Source organism: Rhopalosiphum maidis, chromosome 2 (genome assembly GCF_003676215.2).
Source record: "Rhopalosiphum maidis isolate BTI-1 chromosome 2, ASM367621v3, whole genome shotgun sequence".
Classification (NCBI taxonomy): domain Eukaryota; kingdom Metazoa; phylum Arthropoda; class Insecta; order Hemiptera; family Aphididae; genus Rhopalosiphum; species Rhopalosiphum maidis.
This window is the reverse complement of record NC_040878.1, coordinates 41,927,869-41,947,333: the sequence shown is the minus strand read 5'-3', so window position 1 is coordinate 41,947,333 and position 19,465 is coordinate 41,927,869. Positions and strand designations below refer to the sequence as shown.

Sequence of the window (19,465 nt, the reverse complement as noted above, 5' to 3'; positions counted from 1 at the left end):
AATAAACAACGACTTTTTTATATTAAATACCTAATTTAATTGTTTGTATAATAATACAATTTATCTATTGCGCATATAGTTGTTATTGTGTTGAATTGTCCAAATATATCGACGATTTCCCAAAGGGATTTAGAGGGTATACCAACATGGGTTGGTATTTAGATTTAGCAAAAACAGCAAATATCGTTATGCAAAAAATTTTATTATTTTAATCATCATAAAAAAAAAGAATAATAATAATAATAAAGTCAGAGGCATAACAGCAACAAAAAATGTACTTCATAGTACACTGTTATATTTATAGTAAATTCCTAAAATTCCATTGAATTCTTTATCACAAAAATATGCATTTGTCAATATTACAAATAAATAAATACTCAATTTTACGAAAATAGTGTTCCTTTAGTTTAATTAAAAAATAATAATATCTATAATGTGATAATTCTCCCTATCTCTGCAATATATAGGAAGCGTATCAATATAATTTTATTTATTCTTAACATTGTTACGGATTTGCGAAATATAGGTACATATTTAAAGACAATAAATCAAAGATAATAGTCAATAGTATCTTTTATTAGAAATTCCATATTTTTTTATAGCGTTTAACTTAATATTTCATTGAAATTTATTAGGTATGGGAATAAAACACTTCCATATAAAATATATATTTACAAAGGTAATATGGATAACGCGAGGAGAATTAAAATTGAAATTTGTATTTACAATGGTTATTGATTATTTATCTTCATGACATAATTATTAAACTTTTAATTTTTAAAATAACATACCAAGTGTGATTGATAAGCTTATCTATGGATTTGATGCACGTATTTTTGTACAACTCAATATAATATAATAATATCATTATCACACATTGCAACAACAGTAATTATTATTAAAATAAGAAATGGAGACTTCCATTTTAAACATATTTATAGATTTTTTAATAAAACCAATCTGATATAGGGTTGTTTGTAAACGTGAATAATATCATTGTTTTTAAATAATTATTAAAATTCAATGCATGTATATAAAATGTTAATATAATACGGCGCATTGCTTAGGCAATTCAGGGGTACTTGTGTATAGCTTATATCATAATATTATAATAATATTGTTATTATTTTTTTTATAATTTTGTTATAATCGAAATATTATTATTTTTATAAAATGCAAAGTACCTAAATACAATTTTCTATAGTTATTTTCAGTACTTACATCAAACAAAAACAAAAAAAAAAATACCTATTATACGTCTATTTTATGTTCTACAAAGTACCTCCTATAAAATATATTTATATTAAAAATGAAAATTGCTAAATCTATAGAATAACATGACCGTAAAAATATACGTTGAGATTTAAATGTAAATTTTTTGGTTATGATAAAAATTGTTTAGTTTATTTTAAAGTAAAATTAGAATTTAGGAGAGGAAAAAAGTTTTTATTCTAAACCCAACGTAAGAATAAATTTAAAAAAGTGATTATGTTAAAATGCATACTCGTAATATAAGGAATAAATGTTTATAGTAAAACTTATTTAATTCGTTAAAGAATAAAACAACGACAACGATAATAATAATTTTTAAGTTAACAATATACATGTTTATCTCTTAATAGCATACATGTTATAATAACTAACTGTTTCACTATCGATTATAAAATTATGACATTGTGCATTTGTGTATACAAAAATTCACATTTTTACCAACGTGTTTTAAATATTTTTTATTAATATTCTTACAGTCTTATACAGTCGTATTTTAGTTCATGTATAATTAAAGCAGAAAAAAAATATAATTAAATATACATAAGTCATACATTTTTTAACATCTCAATCGGAAATATTTTTTTAATCAATCATCTAATGTTGGTGGAATTTAAAATGCGTTTCATTTGGACGTTGTATAATACAAATAATGAAAAAAAAAAATTATACCAAAAGAAGGAAAAGGAACGCGTATAATTCCTAAATTTATTTGATCAATAACAGATATGTATTAGCTAGTGAGTATCGTTTATTAACAAAGACCATCAGATATATTTTATATTCTACTCGGGGTAATCTGCTTTATCTTCTTATAATCAGGACATTCGCCCATTTCGACATAACTTTCATACTATACTAACGATATTTAACCGTTTGAAATATTGTCATAAATATCTGGCGATCACATAGGTAGTACCATACTACCACATTACCTAACCTAACCGGCGACGTCATTAGTGATTATTTTTGCGAGAAACCAATTCGTTATCTACCATTAAAAAATCGAAAGTTATCGTACTTGTATATTTAACTCTCATTTAAAAAAGAAAACTCATTTTAAAGGTAGTGAAAAATGTAATATTAATGTAATGATTTTGATTCTGTTAAACGTGGTTTACTTATTATAATTTAAAAGTAACAAATATTTAGTAATTCATTGTGAATTACTATAATAGTACTAGTAAAGTAATTTAACCTCTACATTCGTCATAATAGTACTAATAAAAATACAAATAACTGTTTCAAATTAATATATAAAATATTATTTTATGTATTATCAATAGTTATGACGAAAAAAACATTATGTCAAGTATAGCAATAACTTAACTGATCTCACCAACTACCGACTTTAAATTCACTTATAGGTCTGCTTGTACATGGATATATACGTGGACAAGCGTCATCGCTGTCTGTGGTTTCTAAAAACTGCGGCACCTAGTATAATGCTTAAAAACCATAATAGTTATGTAAATTATAATACTAACATTTTTAATAACCGTGGGCCGATCGGCTTGTAAAAACGACGAAATTAAAACCAAAAAGGGTTTCGATCTGCGTCATAGCTTGTGACCCGCGTCATGTATGCACACTCAGCTTCGAGTAGGGCAGTCCCGTAGAGTGCTGACGCACCATGAAATAATTCTATAATTAGGTGACAAGCGATGACGTGCCGATGATGATGAACGCAGTGTGGTATACGTTTCGCTCTCGTTACGCCGACGCATACCGCGGGTCTACGTACATAATACACAATTACGGGCATCTGCGGTATTGGAGGATGTACGTTTCATACTTACCTACAGCGACGGTTCCGTAATAATGGTATCATATGATATTACAACGCCCCAAAACACACGTAATGTTATTATCATCATTATTATTATTATTATTATACGCGTGTATCATTATCATACGTCATGTCGTACTACTATAGGTACACGTATTATGTACACGACGTGATGTATTAGGTGCCTGCCTCTATCATTGTTACCCGGTATTTTATTTATATATCTATACGTTCGTCGAGCATGGTCCAATTATTATATTGTATAGTACACTGTTTCCAGTCCGGACATGGGCGTATTCCGTAGCAGGTCGTTATAATACGATGCTCGGGACTATCGGAGATAAAAACGCGGTGGTGTCCCCTGTCGACCGACCACACACACGGGTGCGTGGTAATAACAGTAGTAGCAGCAGTAACAGTAATAATAATAATAATAATAATAATGATAATAATGATAGTTATATAATTGCGGGGTGCAGAAAGACGCAGTGATATCAAAAATAACGAAGGTTTGCCATTACCCGACCCTCGTGTGGACTACTGGGTGAAGGTCAGGCGAATAGGAGTGGGGGGGGGGGGAGAAAACAATACGCCGCGTTCATTGTTGTCGTTATTTCGCACTCTCCCGCCCGTCAGTGTGCGGTGCCCGCCGAGTCATTAGCGCGAACGATATAATAATAGTCGGAAAAACGTGCTCGGTCGCCGGTGGTGTATGTGTGTGTGCGGTAGCGGACGACAGAATTTTCCGTCTCCCTCCGCATCGGTAATTTCGAAAATAGAAGCTGAAGATGACCCGGGACGAGCAGACTCTGCCGGAAATCCGGTACGCGCATCGGAAGCACCGCGATAATATTTTAATAATTATCGCAACGCCGAGCGTCATCTGTCGGACGGCTGACGAAGCGTAGTTGCCAAACTTCAATCGCAGATGTCACGGGCTGTTTGAGTTTTGAAGGAAAAAAGTAATTTTGAACGGATTCCGGCAATTGGCGGATGTTTACAAAAGAGACGTTTTCTCAAAATTTAATAATATCACAACGCTCGAGCACTATAATATTATTATTATTATTGCATTTCGTCGATGTGCCAGACTGTCTGGTTTCTTAGTACGGTTTGAGTGGTACATGATCAAATATTATCGCGTTGATTATAATATTCTATAATAATTGTGTCGATTGCAGATCGTTTTTCAATTCCACAAAAATTATGAAATCTGGTTTTATTATAAGAAGGTGTCTTTACCGTATTCGTTTTTATTAGTGTCCAGGCCCTGGTATTATAAAGATAAATAAACATTATTATAGAATATAATAATATAATCACATGTAACAGTCGTCTATATTCATCACTATTGAACTGTTATTAATAGTGAATAAATTGTATATGAACTGAAACAAATAAGAGGTATAATATGGTATATTAAATTTATATAAGTCACTATGTAATAAATTTATCGTGTTTGCTTTTACTTAAAACATAAATATTTAATGAATGTAATGCAATCGTTGGTCTATGTATGTTTGTTTTTGTGTTTTCAAACGAAAAAATTGATCAATTTTTTCGCTATATTGTCAATTAATTACATTTATTTTTCAAGGGTCAGATAATGTGTATTTTCCATTACTATTTACCACAGACCCATAGGTTTACATTATATTACACAGTTCAAATCACATGAGATTTTTTTATTGACATTGAAACTACATACATAATTAAATTCATGGTAAAAAAAAAAATACATAATGCTTAGCAATACTATATTGCGTAGAAGTTTACATTAAAATTGAATAATATTTATACGTGGTAATTGGTCACTACAATAAAATGTAAAGCTAAATTTTGAAATAGTATATTTCTATACGAAATAATTATAGCAATAATTTCGTATGGTTTATTTTCGTTTTAGTTTAATATTTTGAAATATAATAATCAATTATCAAACTATTAAATGTTTATTATTTGCGAACGTTTGAAATATCGATAAAAAATATTTTAATCGGTTCAGTAAATCCAACGGGAAAATTTAAAATTTAAATCTAAATATACTACAATATACGTATTATATGATTAATAATTATCATTGTGCTAAATTTAACAATTTAATTGTTTGATATGTATAAAGTGCCATAAGCCCGTATTACAGTTATAAAAAGCATTACGTAGATAGGTAAACATACTTTACAAGTTGTACATTACAATTATTATTGTTGGATGAACAGCACTTTTTTTTTAATAAAACAAAACACAAATACTGTTATAATACATCGTAATTAGATATTATATTTCATAAGCCTAGTATTGTAGATAATAGGGATATTTTTATTTTGTATAAGACAACTATTATAACAGTATACACTTTTATCATAGTGCACTATTTAGAATTATACTCGTATATTCAAGACCCCAATAAATATATTAAAACAGCAGTGTACTTACCTATAGGAATACTTACCAGTTATATATTTTGTGAACGTAGCATTATTGGTATAATTGGATAGTTATCACAATACTTTACTTATCACATATTAATATTGAAAGCTGATATTTATTTCATTTGTATACGTTTATTTTTTGTACTACCTACCTATTTTTGTCATGTTTTTTTAATCATACCCATAGCATCAAAAAAAAAAAAAAAACTGAAAATTAGCAAAATGCACGATGTGTGTGTGTTACAGTTGTGATGGTGAGATAAATCTGTAGAGTAGGACGCTGCCACAGTCACAAATCGCCAATAGAAAATGAATTATGGCGTATCCGAGGCTTCGTCATTACAGGTCCCGATCATCATTCACATTTCCATTATTTTTATTTATTTATTTTTTATTTTTTGAATGTATATTTTATTTATATTTTCATCTAGACGTTGACGTTTCCAGACGGTGAACGATACTGTTTTGAACTATACTATTTATATTAATTTATATTCCCATAAAGAGCAAGGGCGGAAACTGATCATGATATGATAATATTACATCTTGTAATGATTAATTTTAATAATATTATAATATAAAGTATATTGGTTCAACTGTACAACGTTGTTTGCGCGTGCCACATTATAATATATCAACAACCTCTCTCCGTCAGCGTTTAATTTGTTTTTTTCCACGCTAATACTTTCATTATAATAATACGAAGCTCTAAATGAAAATAATAATGTATTCTACTAACGTAGTCGTTTTACTGTTAACTATATCGAGCCGAGAAATAATGAGAAAATTTCGAATAGAAAAAAAAATTGAAAATAGCTAGGGTCGGAGCGAATTCAAACTGCATATTCAAAACATATTATTTATCAATGGTTTTAATTATTAAAAAAAGGAAAATTCGAATTAAAAATGAAACGATGCGAATTCTTGTTATTTCGTTTGAGTTGTATGTTATGCATATTTTTTAGTATCCGATTAATTTTTTTTTATCCTCTCGTTTAATATTATCATTAAAGCACGGCTCGATGGTTGTGACTATAATAGTTATAGTAATAAAAACGTACTATCGTTATTAGTATAAAATGAACATGTATGATTGAAATGTAATAAATAAATATATCTACCATTTGCCTATAAGCCATACAAATAAATAAACGTTTGTTTCTAAACATACCTACTTAAAAAAAATAAAAAAAAAAAACAAAACTATAATAATTTTCAATGACTAGTTAATTCTTGGAATTTATTTATTTATCGCGCTTATCAGATTACCAAGAGTTTTAAGTTTATTGAGGGATTTAAAATGTTTAATTATTATTTAACTTAGCGTAAGCATTCTAGAAAAAAAATTGTTTAAAATGCACGAGAAAATGTATAATAATAACGCATCATTAAATAAAATTAATAATAAAAAAAGATTTTTTTTAAATACAAGGTGATTCATTAAGCATGCTCATCTCTTTTAATTTCATTAATTAATTATTTTAAAATTTAAACACCTACTTAGATATTTTATACCATTTAAGTTATGTCTTGTTGTAACAATACAAACTTTTTTGTTCCAAATGTAAGCCGTCGTTTTTCATGTAAATCGTTAAGAATATTTTTTCAAAATCTTAATATATTTAAACCGGAATTCAATCGAATAAATGTTGAGTTAATTAAAAATGTGAACTAAGGGTATTAGAACAATGATACTAATACCCATTGGAAAAAAAAAAGTTTTTATCACCACGGGATAATCTTTAAGCGGTATATATAATATATATGTATATAAAAAAAAAAATTAAATATTTTAAAATTCGGAACTTAAGTGTATTTAATAATTCAAAATTTCAAATTTGAAGGGAGAAATAGGAAAGCGCATGTTTGTTGAAAAAGATTATTCATGCATTACAAACCATACAAAATACTTACATACTAAATAGCATAATGTAGCAAAACTAGTGTTGAATATCCATTTGATGTGTTGCTCAGATCTTTGTCACAAAACATACACCATTTGATCGCGGGGTCATGATTTATATGAACACAAATATATTACTACTTATACGCTAGAGACGAAAAACATATTCCACTTTCAAATTGACGTTTCGATACATGGTTTGAACTTTTTTATTTACTTTTAGGAAGTATATCAACTTTTAAGAACAGAAACAATATATCATTTCAGTGTATATCAATATTATTTTATATATGGCATGAACAATTTTAAATTTTACATAAGCTACATAAACTAATAAATTATAATATGGAAGAAAATATCAAATTAATACATTATATATATATATACGTACCTATTTTTCCCAAAATTTACAAAATAGAATGATACATTGATTCGTATGGAAAAAAATGAGAAATTAATTGAAGTTGTCAGAATAGATCAAAACATACTGTTTCTTGGTGAAATTCGCTTTTAAAAATGACTGATTAATCTAAAATAAACCTTTTCCATATGGTATTTAGATAATTGTAAATTATTCCAAAAAATGCTAAAAATGTAATATTATTTTTTTTTTAAATTACTATAACTCATTGTACATTACATTTATTGGGTTTAAGTAAACTTACATTGATTATAGAATAAGAAATATAAAAATCGCTTCTCATGAAAAATCAGTATTTTGACAATAATGTGTATTGAATTTTAATTTTTAACCCCTCATGGCTCATTTTTTTTTTAAAAAACTAAAAGTCTTACAATAATATTAATTCCATAATAATAAATTGTATACATGTACATTATATCATGATCTGTATACATTTTACAACCGATACACTTTAAAATTTTGTTTTGTTTTTAAAATTCACTGTATACGTTTTAAATTTAATAAAAAAGCAGTCCTAGATCATAACACAGATTCTTTTCTTCTAATTTTAAGCACGTTTTTAAATAAAATCATAGGTTTGCTCAAATTTTTGGCAGAAAATTACAGAGAGAACTTTCAAAATACTTTTATAAAACTTTAATGTTCACAGGCAATAAAAATGTTAATTATCGCATTCGTCTATGTATAATGTATATATATATTATTTAGGATCGTAAAGATTTATAAACTCATCCTTTTTATAGCTAAACCAACTCTCAGAAAAGGTGAGGGTGTCCGAGAGTACAATTTGAACAATATAATATCATTACAAATTCAGTGTGATATATTATTATGTTCTCTCGTCGACCGAGTTATTACGTTGAACACAACTGCACTAGATCCCAGACGCAAGATATATAATAACTGTTTTGCTTCAAAGACCATGTCAACACTGATAACTGTTATTTATCAAATACATCATGGGTGCTTTTTTTCTATTAAACCGTACTAAATCACATTTTTTTACATTTTACGTTTTACTCTCATTAGTATAAACGTTATATTAATGTGTATCTTGAACAATATATGAATAATAATTATACATACTTCGAAATTTTGATTTATTTACAAATATTTTTATAATAATTATTGATTGCAGATATAATGTAACACATACAAATATAATAAATATATCTATATACTACATACATTTCAAAACTAAAACTTCAATTATCATTTATACGGTAGGATTACAGTTCATTAAAATATACTTAATTCTTCTATAGTAATTTGAGGAAGAATAATTGCCTCTGCTAAAGTGATTCTAAAAATCCTATACACGCCTAAGTGCCCTTAGTAGTTATTTTTTATAAACCAATACAAAGTTATAAGAATCATGCAATATTAAAGATGATATAGTTTTGATAATAATGTTATAATTCAGTTATAAATTATTTTTTTTTAGAAATAAAAGTATGTAATATGCCACTTAGTGCCGTTAAACGCCACGGTATATACCACGTAGACGTTAACGTAATTTTAACACGCGTAACAACCGAAAACTTTCGCTCATATATAAATAAATATAAAAAAAATGAAATGATATCCGTCAATTACACTAATTTTTACCGAATCAGATAATTGGTATTAGATAATGATTATTGATGTGCCGCGCTTGACTTCATGGATTTCCGAGAGTTATTCCGGTGGCACTTTGGCGCGCGTGATTAGTTTTCCGTCCCTGTTTGCATGTACCTAAGTTTAATACCTATTATGCGTTTTAACTAATACGTGTAACTATACAAAGTTAATAATGATAATTTATATTATTATCAGTTTATCACTTCATTGCATCGCACATACTAATAATATTGATTTATTTCACGTAAATATACACGTGTCTATATTATAATATTTATAGTATTATACACATTAATATAAAATATTATTATTATGCACGGGTCATGTTCGTAAGATATTATAAATAAATTATTCATTAGAGTGGTCTATTGAATTTTTCAACAAATCGATAAAATGTATAAACTATATATAATACTATATAATATACATTATACATTTTATATTTATTTACAAAGTAATCCATATTCAAATGGCTACACCAATTTAGTTCTTTATACAATAGTTATTTTTTTAAAACACAATTTGTATAAAGTTTAAAATATCTATAAGAATGTAGTGTTGAAAATAATAAATAGTAAAATACATTTAATTAACTGTATATAAATATCGTTTCCTAAAATACAAAAATTGACTAAGATTAATAATTTATGTAGCCATTTAATTTGAGATCACCTTGTAAACGTATTTTTTTTGTTTAACTCAATATCTTTAATATTTGTTTATTTTTTTACAATGAATCGTAATTTTTATTCCGTTAAATAATTAATGTTATCATATTTATATATTATACGACATACTCACTATACGATTGTCGATCGCATTTTTTTTCAGCCACTATTACTTATAACATGCATTTTATATATATATCTAATCGTCAACGTTGTTTTCGATAAGTATACATTATATGACAAACAATGGTCAGTCCATTTATGTCGCATAGAAATTGGGGTATTTTTTGTTCACAATATTGTACTCCGTATAAAGGAGATACTAGCACATTCACACCTATTATTTATTTTTCTAAAAAGCACACATTTCCAAAACTAAAATCTATAGAACATTATTTAATTGAAAAGATTTTAACCATTATTTTTTGTTGAGTGATTTGAATTTTTGCATGGTTGATTTTGCTATTTATTATTAGTAATTACGATTTGGCTTGTTGTGTCAGTTGCTTTTTTCGATATAGTCAATATCGTTTTAGATAACTAGTTAATTATTTTCAGTTGTTAAATGTTAGTATATAATATATATATATTACGGTTAAAGCATAATGTTCTGTGAGAAAATAACGTCATGTACAATATTGATGATAATAAGAATACAAAAATGCAATTTGACAATATTGTATTATTCATATTATCAGTTTTTATGTGAAAAATTATGTTTAATAGGTATATCGTATACAATTTCAGAGTAGACAGATTTTATATAACAATTCAAATTACAAATTATTTTTCAACCTAACCTTTATTTTTTTAATTTGTTCTATCTTCCATGGAATAATTTTACGACAGAGTTGATGAAATACATTTATATCTTAATTGAAATGATTAAATATAAAGTTACGATATTTTCTCATAAACTACACAACCTTTTTAACCGTAATATTATAATACACAATATATTATGTGTATACATAACTCGAGTACGTTTGTTTATTCCGCGCGCTTTTGTTCATCATTTATACGCAAGCTGAATCCGTGGTTTCATCGCTCAGTATAAATTCTATAGAACACTTGTCGCCGTCGGATCACGTACAGAAAAATGAAACCGATCACGAAACGTACACGCTGCAGAAAAACAATTTTTACCACTTCAAAAAATATGACACGGCAAAACTAACAGGTAGAAAACCGTTGATATGAATGAGGAGAACGCTGGAAATGTTAACTTTAATCATTATAATGACTATTGAATGAATGTTATACTTCTTTCAAAGTCCTAAAGTTGTCGACCATAAAATTGTGTTTTCCGCGGCAATTCATAGTAGGTACCTAACCGCGTTCAAAAGTTTTTGATGTATACGGTTTAAATCGATGCGATAAAATGTCCATTTCATGTTTATTATACTATCATAGTACAGTATATTGAAAAATATATTATACAACAACTGGAATAAATTTACTCGATACACAGAAAACGAAAATTATGTAGATTAACCTTTTTTTTTTTTTTTTAAATCGTTCGAGATTACGCTGTTCCGTAAGTGACGCGTAAAATCGTATAACTGCACCTATGATACCTAGTTATATACGTACGTGTAGCGGAATAAACAAACGACATTCGTCGGCCGCCTTATCCACGGCGTACGCCAAAAAATAAAACGATATTATCATATACATTATGTAAATAATAATATTTGTCGTTCGCTCGCACACGCGTATAATATTGTACATTGTGCGTTTGTTTTCGGCGTGCGTGCGGCATCCTGCAGGACGATGACGGCCATATGTTTCGTGTGCAACCTGCCGATCCTCAGCCACCAGGTGGGACTGGTGTGGCAGGGCGGCAACGGTTGGGACGACATACTGCGCGAGCAGATGGAGGAGACGACCATCAAACAGCGGTTGGGCGGTCGCCGGGACTCGGCCGCGCAGATCACCACCGAGTCGCCGCCAACGGAGACCGCGGAGACGTCGCCGCCGGTCAGCCGCCGGCGGAGGCGCAGCTCGCTTGCCCAGCTCACCGACATATTGCGCGAGTGGAGCGGCACCAGCATGGGTGGAGGTGGCGTTGGAGGTGGCGGTGGAGGTGGGGCGGGCGGCGGCGGCGGTGGAGGCGGAGGCGGAGGCGGCGGTGGCGGAGGTAAGTCGGGTGGTCGTCCAAAGGGCATCACCAGGCGCGAGACGCTGGCCGATATCGCCAAGACGCTTCCGTTCGGTCGGTCTAACACGATCACGTCATCCCGGAAGCGACGCGAGTCGTCCGTCGACTCAGGCGTCAAGTCGTTGTCCAGTAAAGGTGGCGGCCGCCGGGACTCCAAGACCGATTTCCGGGCCGACATTGCCAAACTGCTCAACAACCGACGCGACTCCATCATAACGCCAAGTAGCGTCTCGCAGCAGCCTAGGCGCAGAGGATCCGGAGAGTAATTATTTTTATTTCTATTATTATTATTATTATTATTATTACTATTATTATCAATATTATTGTTACTTACGCTATAATCAGTGCGTGTGAAGGGTACTTGGAGAGTGGAGGTTATTTTTTTTCTGATTATTGGTACTGTGCACAGCCGTCAGATAAAAAAAAACACATTTTCTACTCAAATGTATATACATTTACAGTCCATTTGAATACATATTTACAGGAGAATTATGTTATAATTATAATATACAATATCATATTCAAACGCCTCTTCGCTAAATCGCATTCTTTAGTTTCAAGTGTATTCCGAGGATGTATAGTCACACTAAATCACTTCCATACACTGATAAATTCAGATTTATGTTGACAATTATCAAAGAGACTATAATTTATCGAGAAACATTAAAGTACGTAACCTATTTTGATAACATATCAGAAAATAAAAAAAAGAAAAGACGACTTAATAAACGACGTGGTCGTAAATAAACGGTGAATAGTGAATACAATTCATATATATATATATATAAATCATATTATTACATATTTACATAAAAGTATAGGTACATTTAATAAAGACAATAATGTCCAGACACCGCTAATGTATAGTAGGTATATGCAATATTACATTTTAATTATTACTGAGATGAAACGTATACATGCTAATATAATAACAGCTGAGGAGAGTTTGAGTGATGACAATTAAAAATGTATATGTTATACACATTGGACATATTATTATTATGTGTTTTCCTCATAAAATGGGATATTCGTAAATGTGTTACTTCGGTACCAATATGTATTAATTACTGTTGTTTTACAAACTGTCTAGAAAGTTTAGAAACGATCAATTTGCTTTGTAGTTACAATCAAGTAACTTTATTAAAATTTGTTGGTTAAAGATTAATTAAATATTCAACTGAATAATAATATTTAATGTTATGTGTACTTTATTAGTTGTATTAGTTATAATAAATGTAATGTTCAATTTTTATGAAAACTTTCTAGACATAGAACATGTTTCCTTGTGATCCATTTTTATTATGTCTCTGAGAATGGTCTTTAATAATATACCAACAAGATCCATTATTATAGCAGTCGTATTTTAATGATCAAACGTTGCCTATTATTAATTCAAAACAAAGCTTTCCGGGAAAACGGTTTTCATCAAATCTTATACTCGTAAAATTCTTTATCACCTTGCACAATTCAAGTGACGTATAATAATCAGTTGTATGTATTCCTACAAATTAATTTTTTTTTTCGTCTACTACATTTAATTTACTTGCAAGTTATCTTTTACGTTTCTTATCATAGTTAATATTACCTTGTATTATAAAGTTATAATATTATATAAATATATATATATTGATATTCAACTCAACTCCACGAGTTATAAATAATACCAAAAATGAATAAGTTATAAAAATAAATATTATTATTATTCACTCCAAGTCAAATACTGCTATTTTTATTTTCAAGTTCAGTAATTTGAGTGTTTATTGTTCTAAAATCTTTCTCCACACATAACAAGTATTTTTAAATTTAACGTAATAGAATATAATACTGAAACATTTCAGGAAATAAAATAGTAATGTTATTATAAAATAAAACGAAAGACTTGGTAGTACTTAGTGGTTTGTGAATTTATACTAACGACCATTACCTGACAATTGTCCAGTATCATACAAAGTGAAAGTTTTGTTTTATGTGTCTAAATAATAACAATGTTTTGTAGGTAGTTATTATAATATAACACGCCGTCCTGGATAGGCAATTTTACTACACCAAAGCAATGCATTGTATATTTTTTTTTGTCTTCGATAGTTTTCGCGTTTACAGGTCATATGCAATCGAGTCCAACGACTGACTACTTTACTAATAATTCAATTTTATTTGATTTGAACACATACATACACAAAACTGTAAAAATAGACTGACGCACACCAAATCTATTAATATAAATAATAAAATCAAAATATTCATTCTTCGATCTATTTATATCGTTATCTATATAAATTACAATTAACCTTAGTGTAATATAACTTCCAATGAAGATTTTAAATTAAAATTGTATATATTGATGAAAAAATATTCAATTTTCGCTAAAAGATATTTCCAACCTGATTACATAACTGTCATAATCCACTGAAATACTACTCCTACAGTCCTCTTGAAATACGAGTATTATCTTGAAAAGTCCACAGCTGATATATTGAACTTTTTTTTTAAAGTATAATATTATAACAATTTTATAGTCACACAAAAAGTTATTGGAATGGTTTTCGTTTCTAAGATTTAATATATGTGATATTTAGATGTTCTACATAAAAATGTCCAATATTCTGCATTTCTATCATCGTTTACAAAACTATTGTATTCAATAACTGACAAACAAAAACGTTTAAATTCAATAGTAAGTCTTAATAAATTTTAAAGTTTATAATACGTCATTATTTTTTAACTAATTCTTATTTGACTTTTATATCATGTCTGAAAACTGTAATTAAAACTTTTTTTTCAATTTCAATATCATATTACGCTTTAGCCCTTTTCTGATGAAAATTCACGAAATAAATTAAAACAAAAAAGTTTTACAAATTCATTTTACCAAAGCATAATAATTATAAATGCACACCTACGCCTTACATAAGCTAAATTTCTCGACACTGATCATTTTATAATATTTATTTTATTAAAAACCAATATTCTGTATAAATATTATAGAATATATTGATTGTTTTGAATGATTTTGATTGATAATATATTGAATTATAATCTCTGACAAATAAACCAGTAATAAGCACTTTTTGATTTTGCTATTTTAACAGTACAATTTAATTCAGATACTAAACTTTAAGACACAATGCGCTAAAAATACGCATTCAAAGTACTGTGATGTATCAAGGTATTTATTAGCTAAAAAAATTATCAGGTATTCATGAATATAATATAATGTTATCAATACTTGTGTGTTTAATTGTACTGTATTTTACGACCAATCCGATCTGCAGTGCTGCAAATAATACTCTAAATTATAAGCTCCTTAATATAATATGATCAGACAACAATAATTATTTTACCAGTATTCTGATTTCGCGTATTATTCTTGCCCCACAAACTCAGCTTATTGTTTATTTCCTTTCATACTATGATAATACGTTGCAACGTATCTTCCATTACACTATTATAATCTACTTGTAATGAATAATAATTTTTGTTAACTAATAATTGTTCCTTTTCAATTGTAATAAACACTAGTCGATTTTTAACATTTTAATTACCTTTACTTTACATTTTACGATATTTTAAAATATATTTTCATCTGCACTAGTTACGCCTTTGTTAAGTATCTAATATCTATCCTACAATTCCTTCAACAACCGTACAAATCCTATCAACGTTGTTAACAACAATTCTTATTCTAATTGAAAAATGACCTATAACTTATTACAATGATATATATATATTATTGCATTGATATTTTCAAGTAGGAAAATCATCTTGGAAAGTTAACAGAATTCATTTTCATTTATTAAAAAATAAGAAAAAGAAAAAAAATACAATTTCCTTATAAAAATAAGTCAATCACATATTTTTTTTTTAGACAAACATCGTTAACATTAAAGTTGTTATTTCAATTATCAACAATTTAGCACAGCTAAAAAGTCATATCTTGCTTTAAACTGAAATATAATATTTAATTTGTTTAACTAGCGCAGCCTTATTGCCGTTTTCAAAGCAAATGTATTTATTTATTCATAATAGTAAAATACATTTAAATATTACATAGTATTCAATATTAATTTTAAATTAGTTAAATATAATAAACGCATTATCCAAATTTCTATGCTCTAAAATTATCAATATAAATCCAAATTTCTTATCCCCAAAAACCATTGATTGTGAAAGTAAACTAAAACTTAATTATATATTTCAACTTTTACTTTTCGTACGTCTTAAAATTATTTCAAGTTTTAAATTCATTTAGCCATCAACTATGTTAAATTATTTCGCCTAACGCTCTGTGATTAAAAACTCATATAATTGTATTTAGATTTCAGATGATATTTTTCTTTTCTCGTATAGAATATCCACGATTTTATTTAAAATAAGCTTTAATTTTCAGTCAACGTCTGAAAAAGTTAATGCACCAAAGCGAAGGATAAATATGAATGGAACTTAATTATTTCGTTAATATGAAAAAATACAATATTCTAATCATAATAAAACCCATTTTTATTTCAAAAAACTCATACATTCTATAGATACTTTAGAAACTGAATTAATTTCCAATTCTATGTTTCATTTTTCTTTTCAATTTTTTAGTTATTGATTTTTTACTGATGGATGTCAAACTACTAATAATAATAAACATAATACTGAGAACAACTACTTCTTTTTCTCTTTTTTTTTTTTAATGATATTTATTTTTCTCAAAGTTTTATTTATGGAATGCATAAAAAAAAATTAAGATGTAACGTATGCTAAGGATGAATAAATGAATAATTAAAAGACTATAATATTATATTATAAACATAAAATATATACCTTAATGTTATCAATAATAGAATTATAGATATTTAGACCGATCACTTAGGATAATATAATGTAATATTATGAAATATATTTTTAAAATTAAGTCTGAACAATGAGCCTACTTAGTACTAATAATACCTAATACTATAGTATTTATAATCAATGTTAATATATGTATTCACCCCAATAATGTTGGAAAAAATAAACTAGAATATTAACATATCTTTTATGATAGGTAAAATTATCTTAATTTTATTCTACTATTGGTTTTTATACGTATTTTTTTGCTGTTTCTTCGCGTGAAATTATGTGTTTTGAAAAAAAAAATTATAGTGTTTTCAATATGGATTAAGAAGTATGTATTTCAGTCGTAAATTAAGAAACTCGGTTGTTGACTTTAATTACATATTTTATACACCAGAAATCATAGACGATTAAATTTATTATAAATGCGTTTTAACTAAATATTTTGAATGAATCTCAATAGGTATATTATTTTATTTTATCTCAACGTCTGGGCTAACCACATAAATCTATTAGGTGGGATTCGAAAAATAAAATATCTATTTTAGTGCTTTATTTAGTTACAGTGGTTTTTTCCGTATCGAATTATGTTATCGCCGAATAATTCTGAGATTCCGCTAAAACGTTTCATACGATTCGACGAATCTATTGTTAATCTGGGTATTTCCCGTACGTATTATATTATTGAAGTTAAATAATTTCAATGTTTCTAAGCGTATCTTTGACTCGCGTTGATTCTTTATTTTTAAAATTTCTCACCACCCCATCAACAGTGAGTTCACCACTGGTCATTGCGTTTTTCAGCGTCGGCCATTCAGACGGCGATGGCGGACGTCGCGGGTCCAGAGACGACGGTCGTGCGTTCCGACAGCACCGCACGTGCCACAAGCGTAGGGACTCACAGGCAATTGTCGCGCCGGGCCAGTCCACGTCCTCCAACGGGTCGACAGGCTACGGTGGCGGTGACGGTCCCGCGAAGACGGTGGACGACCAGACCATGACGCCGCCGACGATGGTCATCAGCAGCGTGACGCCGCCGCCCACTTCGCCACGCGCCCCTCTATCGCCCACGCATCAACACGCACCGTCGTCGTCCGTCTCGTCCGGAACCGCGTCCGTCTCCATCAGCGCCACTGCCAACACATCCATGGCAACCGCGCAGTGCGGCTCGTCAAGCGGCTACACAACGTGCTCCGTGGTGCCAACGCAGCACAGCGTGTCATGCGGATATACGCCGCCAGTGTCGGTGCCCAGCTCGCCGGTGTCTGCGGTGCCACCAACACAGTTGTGCGCCGGAAACGTGACGCACGCACCGCCCGTGTCCCGCAGAGACTCCACCACGCAAGTGAGTGTCCTGTGCCATCTCTAATACGACTCTCGTTCGTCCGTCGTTACTTTAACAGTTCACACACCCATAGGAACATCATGAGAGACACGAAGATAATTTAATTTACTAAAATCATACAATGATGTACTGTCAGCTAGTACGGTTAAACACTGTTTCATTAGTAATGCTATCGTTTGACAAAAAACGTCTTCCAAATAATATTGCATTTTATAAATATTACCGATTGGTTTATACAGTATACAGCACACGTAATTTTAATCATATTATCAATTTGACGACAACGTTCCGTTTGAATTTTGAATTTTCTTTTTTTCTATTAATATTTTGATTATCATTTACTATTTTTTTTTTTTTTTTACTCAATCTCGGTAATTTTTTTATTGCTCAATTTCCCAATAACCATTATGATATTAGAAAAAAATAGATGAGTAAAATTACCGCTTTTTTGGACACAAATTACCCACACTTATTAACTTATCAAGGTATACGGTTCTTGATTAGCTCGTTGCATTAAATTATTTAAATCACATATTACAATTTGGGTTTTTTGGAAAGGGCCATGGTAGGGTGTAGTTAGACAATACGCGTAGTCGATAAATAATAATAATAATAATTAAACTAAGGGCGTACTAACAGATTTTTTACACCAAAACAGGTGTACTCTTCGAGGGCCCGCCGGAATTCCAAGCCTCACGTGTCGCCCGAACGAAGGCACAGCAAGGACGGCATATCGGTCGGCAACAAGCTGCCCAGGTTGCAGCGGCAATCGACGGCCATCGACGAGACGTGCATGCCATCGAGCCTGCATTGCGGCCGGCGGAGTTCGCAACCGACGCTGTCCGCGGATCTGGACTATTCTGACCGGAAAACCAGGCGTGACTCGCTATCGCCCGACTCTGCGCATTACGCTCGGCGCCGAGACTCTAGAGTCAGCGTGAGTACAATGTGCCCTGTATTATTTTTTTGGGAGGATATAATACTACGATGATGCATGGTTGTAATAACAATATTATATTCTGACATTTTTTTA

The 19,465-nt window shown here is 29.7% G+C and overlaps 1 protein-coding gene across 1 annotated transcript in view; it reads left to right on the top strand.

The window, feature by feature from the left end:
- LOC113554936 overlaps positions 1-19,465 on the top strand; it is a 248,619-nt gene that overhangs the window by 108,808 nt on the left and 120,346 nt on the right. Inside the window, exons 4-8 of the mRNA XM_026959038.1 lie at positions 5,737-5,835; positions 11,875-12,146; positions 12,225-12,528; positions 17,892-18,432; positions 19,091-19,369. Of these exons, the coding sequence (XP_026814839.1) occupies positions 5,807-5,835; positions 11,875-12,146; positions 12,225-12,528; positions 17,892-18,432; positions 19,091-19,369 (1,425 nt within the window). The 5' untranslated portion in view covers positions 5,737-5,806. The remainder of the gene's footprint in view (positions 1-5,736; positions 5,836-11,874; positions 12,147-12,224; positions 12,529-17,891; positions 18,433-19,090; positions 19,370-19,465) is intronic.